The following is a 6,990-nucleotide window of genomic DNA, read 5'->3' on the forward strand; positions in this document are numbered from 1 at the left end:
TGTGTGTGTGTGTGTGCTTTGCGGTTGTTTCTGTTGTGGGTTCTGGACGGGTTTTGGTGTTTCGCGGCTGGTCTCGGGTGCTTTGTGGGCGGATTTTGGCGCTCGGTGACTGTTGTTTTTTTTTTTTAAGCGCCTCGGAGCCGGGTTTTCACCCCCTCCTTTAGTTTCGGCGCCTCGCGAACACTTTTTGGTTCCTTTTGCCGCCCCGAGCGCTTTCCCTGGGCTTCCCCCCGGCGCCCGAACCCCCTCGGGGCGGGGGGCGAGCCCGTCCCGGAGGGTCCCTGGAGCCCGGGGGCAGGAGGAGGAGGAGCGGGGAAGGGAGGGAGGGAGGGGACCGGGGAGAGAGGGAGGGCAGTGAGGCAGGAGGGAGGGCGGGGAGGCAGGAGGGAGGGCGATACCGCCGGAGGGAGGAGCGCCCCGCGAGTCCGCGGGCAGCGCTCGGCGGACTCCGATGGGCATCGGGCGGCCGCGCCGGGCTCGGGCACCGGGAGCGGCTCCGGGAGCGGCACCGGGAGCCCGGCGGTGAGAGCGGGGCCGAGGGCGCTCGGACGGGCCCGGGGGTCGCAGCGGGGCCCCCCCCGGGCCGGGGCGATGCCCCCCCGGAGCAGCGCGGACTGAGCCGGGCGGGCCGTGCATGGCCCAGCCATGGAGGTGGTGGACGAGACGGAGGCGCTGCAGCGCTTCTTCGAAGGTAACGGCGAGCCCGGGGAGTCCCGGGGGAGCCGGGCATCGCAGCCCGGGGGAGCCCGGGGGGAGCCGGGCATCGCATCCCGGGGGAGCCCGGGGGGTCTGGGCATCGCATCCCGGGGGTATCCGGGGGGTCCTGGCATCGCATCCCGGGGCTATCCGGGGGGTCCGGGCATCGCAGCCCGGGGGAGCCCGGGGGAGCCGGGCATCGCATCCCGGGGGATCCCGGGGGGTCCGGGCATCGCATCCCGGGGGATCCCGGGGGGTCCGGGCATCGCATCCCGGGGCTATGCGGGGGGTCCGGGCATCGCCACCCGCTCCCGGAGCGCCCCCGGACGAGGCGATGGTTGGGGTGGGAAGGGGGAGCTCCCAGCTCCGAGCTCAGCCGGGTCCTGCCCCGGCGCCTCCCGCCGGCCCGGGTGGCTCCTGGGACGTTTCCAGGGATGGGGCTGCCGCGGCTTCCCTGGGAAATCCATCCCAGCGCCTCGCCGCCCTCGCCGAGAGGAATTTTTTCCCGGTTTCCCACCTAAACCCAGCCCGTGTCAGTGGGAAGCCGTTCCCCCTTGTCCTGTCACTCCAGATCCTTCTCCAAAGTCCCTCTCTGTCTGTCCTGGAGCCCCTTTAGGCTCCCTGGGTTCTTCCCTTCTCCAGGCTGGACATTCCCAGCTCTCCCAGCCTGTGTCCGTGGGGAAAACCTGCCCTCAGAGCCTCGTCTGGTGCCGGGCTGGCACCAGATCCCTGTCCCTGGGCACAATCCAGGTGCAGCTGTGCATCCTGCAGTGGGTGCTGAGCTGGATAGCCTGGCATTCCAAGGGCTGGGAATTGTGTTGTGCCGTGCCTTAGGTTCCCACCAGCACCCCACAGGGACCTTGGCATATCCCTGCCCGCCCCTGGAGCAGGCACAGGCTCCTGACAGTGTCCCGAGGATCCCAGATGTGTGTCCAGCTGTGGATCCCAGCCCAGCCAGAGCCTGGATCCCTTTAGACACCCCTTGGCCGTGGATCCCTCTCCTTCCCATCAGGGCAAACCACAGGTGGAAAAGTGCTTGGGAAGGGGATTTGGCCTCTCTTGGAGCCAGGATGAGACGTGGATGCTCGTGGAAGCTGAGGGGCTGTTGGGGTGAACTGGGAGTGCGTTGGGACCCCCCAGTTCCGCTGGTTTTGCTCCCTGGGCTCCGTGTTCCCTTCCCTGCTCTGGATTTGCTGGCACACTCCGCTCTTCCTTGTTGCCTGGGTCGTTCCTTCCCTTCCTCCCTCGTTGTCTTTGTCTCCCTTCCTTGTTCTCCGCCGGCTCCTTTGCTTTGGTTTGGGCTGCCACGGGCTGTGTCCCTTGGGATGAGCCCCTGGCACATGGATGTGCTGGTCGAGGGAATATCGTGAATCCCGGTGAGGCTCCCACAGGTCCTGTTTTCCAGGGATTCGCTGGGCTGGCTCCTGATCCGTGGAGAACAGGGGCAGCTCCAGAGCTGGGATCCCCTCTGGAGCAGAGGGATCAGTGTCACCCAGGGTGGCTGAAGTGGGACAGCAGTGTCCCTGTGGATTCTTTGGATTCATCCCAGGGTGGGAAGGGAAGGCACCAGGAACAGAGAAGGTGCTTTGGGGGTGAACAGTCTCCAACTCCTTCCTCCTCCCTTCCCTCTCTCCTGGAATCCATGTGATCCCTCAGGAACACAATTCCTCTTCTTCAAAGGAAAAAGCCCCCCCTGTTTATTCCAGCCCTGGGCCTGGATTCCCGGGAGCCCCAGGATTAGGGAGGATGGGAAGCCTCCCCACCGGGGGCTCTTATCGGGCGCTCCCAGCCCATGTTCCCTGCAGCCTTCCAGGGTTTCCTTTGGATTTAGGGTCTCACTGGGGCCAAGCTCCCAAACCCTGCCCTCCCACTTCCCACTCCAGAGTCCTGCACAGCCCTGGCTCAGCATCCCAACATTATTTAGGGACCAACTCTCCACCTCTTTGGTTGGAATTTCTCCTTCTGCCCCAGAGCATCCTTTATAGGCTGGAAGATTCCTTGTTTTTCCTGAATTCTTGTTCTTTCTGGGTGCTGGGGATGATCCTGCTCCAGCAAAGTGATTCCAAGAGCTTCCTGACAACCTCAGCCATCCCAGGATTCTTTGTTCCTTTTTTCACCCTTTCTCCCCCTTTTCCCCCTTTCTCCCTTTTTCCCACTTCCCCCTTTTTCCTCCTTTCTCCCCCTTTCCATCTTTTCTCTCCCTTTCTCCTCCTTTTTCCCCCTTTTCCTTCCTTTCCCTCCCCTATTTCTCTCCCCTTTCCCTCCTTTCTCTCCCCTTTCCCTCCTTTCTCTCCCCTTTCCCTCTTTTCTCTCCCCTTTCCCTCCTTTCTCTCCCCTTTCCCTCCTTTCTCTCCCCTTTCCCTCCTTTCTCTCCCCTTTCCCTCCTTTCTCTCCCCTTTCCACCCTTTCTCCCTCTTTTCCCCCCTTTTTCTCCCCTCTCCCTCTTTTCTCCCCCTCTTTCCCTTTTATCCCTTTTCCCCCCTTTCTCCTTTTTCCTCCATTTTTCCCCTTTTCCTTTCATCCTTTATTCCTGCTTTCTCCTCTTTGCCTCTTTCCTCTCCACTTTTCTCCCTTTTCCCCCTTTATTTTCCCCTCTTTTGATCTCTTTCTCCTTCTTTCCTTCTCTCTTTCATTTGAACTAAAACCGTCCCTGTAAAAATCAAGGAGCAGGGAAATATCCTGAAGGATATTTCTTACCCTCAGCCATTTACTTCCTTGCATAAAATCCCTTTGAAAACCCCTCTGAGCCGAATATTCCGAATATTCCACGGAGTTTGGGCAGCTCCATCCCTGTCCTGCTGTTATTCCAGAGCATCTGTTCCAGCACGGGGTGCAAAGGGGAGAAGGGAAGAGGAGAAAGTTTTCCCCCATAGAATTGCAGGTCCCGTCTGCAGAGCCGGGATTATTTTGGGAAGTGGGTGCTCCCAAAACCTCGGGTCCCGTTGGTGGCTCCGGTTTTCTCGGCTTTGAGATGGATCTTTGATTTCCTAACGGGAATCTTGGGCTTCGCTTGGGAAGGATATCCTTGTTTTCCTGGGTATTCTTGTTTCCCTGGGTGTCTTTGTTTCCCTGGATAACCTTATTTCCAGGATGTGCTCGTTTCCCTGGGTATCCTTATTTCCAGGGTGTCCTTGTTTTCCTGGATATCTTTATTTCCCTGGGTATCTTTGTTTCCCTGGATAACCTTATTTCTGGGATATCCTTGTTTTCCCTGGGTATCCTTGTCTTCCTGGATATTCTTGTTTTCCTGGTATCCTTATTTTCCCAGCTATCCTTATTTTCCTGGACATCCTTGTTTCCCTGGATATCCTTATTTCTCTGGTTGTCCTTGTTTCCCGGATATCCTTGTTTTTCCTGGATATCCTTGTTTTTCCTGGATATCCTTGTTTTCCTGAATGCCCTTGGTTTTTGATTTCCTTATTTCCCTGGCTACCCTCATTTCCCCGAATAGCCCTAATTCCATGGAATGTGGTTGTCCACACTTTGAGGGTGGGATGTGAGGCCTGTGAGGATGGAGAAGCAGAAAAACGATGGGAAACATCCCAGGGTTTGCTCTGATGTTTGGGAAGGGATTAGGGAAAAGTCTCTGAAGGAAGAGGTGGATCGGGAGTAACTTCTTGCTGTCCTGGGATGAAGATGCTGGGAATACAATCCTGGCTGGTCCTTGTTGTCCTGGTGCTCTCGGGCCCGTGGAGTTTTTGGGATTGGCCTGTGCAGTGCCAGGAGTTGGGTTCTGATGATCCTCGAGGATCATCTTCTCCCACTCAGGAATCCTCCCGAATTCCATGGTTTGTGCGAGCACGGCCGGTCCGTGTTCGGGACCATCCCGAGGGAGAGCTGGACGAAACCCTGGGATGCAGCCAGCGTGGGATGCTGGGGTGGGAGGTTCTGGCAGCGGAGGGAAATGAGTTTTCCGTGGTTTTGGGAGTGTTTACGGAGCGTTGGTCTTGGGTTTCAAAGGCAAAGGAGGGAGTTGCGAGCTCCTGACCCTTGGCTGGCGTCCCGCTCCCAACCTTTCCCTGCCTCCCGCCCGCCCCGCGCAGGGAAGCGCTGACGCCACGGCTCAGCTATTTGGGATCCCTCTCCCGGCTAATTTATGAGATAAGAGTCGGCCAGGAATGCACGTCGGGAAAGATGTGCCGAGCAGGGCCCGAGGGGGGCTGGGAAGCGGGAATTAGGGAGAGGAGCGGGGAGAAGGGGGCGAGCGCCGGGAGTTCCGTGGATTTGGGGTTGAGGTGGAGCTTGGGAATGACAAGAGCTGGTGGAATTTCCATGGGGGTTATCCGTGTGCTGTGGGATAAAGCGGCTCTGCGGGTTTTCCTGGAGCACTGGGAATGTTGGCTGTGTCCATGCAGGGGTTTGTGGGTGCACAGGGATCTCCAAGCTGGGAGTGACCAGGAGCGGATGGTTTTGCCCATGGGAATGTGTGGATATGTGTATTCATGGAATCCTGGAATGCTTTGGATTGGGAGAGACCTTAAGGATCATCCACTTCCAAGCCCCTTCCACTGTCCCAGGCTGCTCCAAACCCCATCCAATGTGGCCTTGGACACTCCCAGGGATGGGGCAGCCACAACTTCTCTGGGAAATCCGTTCCAAGGCCTCACTGCTCTCACAGGGAAGAATTCCTTCCCATTATCCCATCTAAACTCACCCTCTGTCATCCAGAACTTCTCTGGACAACCTGTTCCCATATTCCTGGTGTTGGTTCCTCTCTTGGTGATTTTTATTATGGATTTGTGTCTGTGAGTAGGGAATGTTTCCCTGTAGGAAGAGGTCTGGACCGTTTCCCTGTTTTCCTTGGGCGAAGGAACACAAAATGATGGAGCCGAGGGAGTGAGGTGATCCCAGGACACCTGGGATTGCACCTCTAAGGGAGGATTTGGGGATGGTGGGAATGAGCAGAGAAGGAATTCACTGATCAAACTCCTACTGGTGTAAGGCCATGAGCTTCCTGCAGAGTCCAGGGGCTGCTCCGGAGTCTTCCTGATGCTTCGGGGTGCAGGGAAATGGAAACCTGGGAGCAGAAAGGGCAGGAGAAGATGGGATCTGGAGCAGAAGGTGTGGGGTTATCCGGGTGTCCCGTGTTTTTGGCTTCTTGGGCTTGATGTAGAAGTGGAAGTGCGGCAGATGAGAGCCTGCCTTTCCTTGGAATTCCTTAAGAAAACCGGCTTTTGGGGGCCTGCTGCCTGCTGTTCCCAGTGGCTGCCTGTCCCTTCCCCCCCAATCCGTGTGCCAGCTGCAGTCCCGCGGTGATCCCTGCCGGGGGGGTGCAGGAGGAGCGGCCGGGGAGTGCAGGTGACAGTCACTGCGGGGCCTGGGAAGGGTAAGAGGCTTTGCCTGGAGTTCTTTGGGAGCCGGGAGTCAGCCCGTGCTGGAATGGGCCCGGGGAACCTGGTACAGCACAAACACATGACCCTCCCTCCGGGTAATCCCCAAATCCCAACGCGGAGCCTCCCGGCCCTCCCACTCTTCCCGGAGGGAATAGAAAAACCAGCAGGCAGCAGCAGCAGCGCCGGGAGCTGGAGGAGCCGAGTTCAGGGAATGATGCCGGAGCGGGAGAGCGGGGATACGGCCGGAGCTTGAGCCGCTCTCACCATGCTCAGGATGCGCTGGATCCGAGCAGGTAACGGCGCAGAATTCCCGGCCTTTCCATGCTTTTCCCTCTGCCTCTCCATCTCTCTTCCCAATGGGATTGTTCCCCGGTTCTCCTCTCTTTTCCCACTATTCCGAGCTTCCCTGCCCACCCGGGCGGTGACATGAGGATGCCGGTGATTCCAGCTCCATCCCGAGGCCTGAGCAGAGCAGGGAGGAGCCTCAAACGTTCCCTTGAGCCCATCACCAGAGCCAGGTGGCCTTCCTGGACACTGTGGGGAAGCTGCCACATCCATCCCCGCAGGAGATTCCCAGAGCCATCGACCAAAGGACTCATCCTCGGGAAAGGCTGATGGAGAGCCAGTGATGGTCGTGCCGGTGCTTCCCCTTCCAGTTTCCCTAAAGCTCCTTTATCCTGGACCCCAGAACTCCTTTATCCAGGGGAAAGGGCAGGAGGCATCCGGATGGAGCAAGGCCAGCGTGCATGGCAGGGTGGATCCCTGAAGATAAGGGTGGGTTGGGATTCGGGAGGAGCGGCGTCAGCTCCTCCATGGGGAGGTACTTTGCCCGTGTCCCGGATAAACCTGCCCCGGGTTGGTGTCCCGGGAGCGATGCCTGGACACGGAGCGGGAGAAGGTTCAGGAAGAGGAGGATTAGAGGGAGATGTGCTGGAGGCGTGACCAGGCTGATGGAAAAGGG

The 6,990-nt window shown here is 58.7% G+C and overlaps 1 protein-coding gene across 5 annotated transcripts in view; it reads left to right on the forward strand.

Moving 5' to 3' along the window:
• Positions 1-6,990, forward strand: part of MYRF (myelin regulatory factor) — a 49,380-nt gene that overhangs the window by 3,259 nt on the left and 39,131 nt on the right. For 3 of the 5 annotated variants that reach the window (XM_017838960.1, XM_017838965.1, XM_017838964.1), the window contains exon 1: positions 588-691. The exons of 1 other annotated variant lie outside the window; for it this stretch is intronic. In XM_017838960.1, coding sequence (XP_017694449.1) covers positions 646-691 — 46 coding nt within the window. In that variant the 5' untranslated portion in view covers positions 588-645. Of the gene's footprint in view, positions 1-587; positions 692-6,154; positions 6,323-6,990 lie in introns of those variants that run through there. One more of the 5 variants, XM_017838962.1, reaches the window with a different exon arrangement.

This window comes from Lepidothrix coronata, unplaced genomic scaffold, assembly GCF_001604755.1.
Source record: "Lepidothrix coronata isolate B3197 unplaced genomic scaffold, Lepidothrix_coronata-1.0 Scaffold369, whole genome shotgun sequence".
NCBI classification, from domain to species: Eukaryota; Metazoa; Chordata; class Aves; order Passeriformes; family Pipridae; genus Lepidothrix; species Lepidothrix coronata.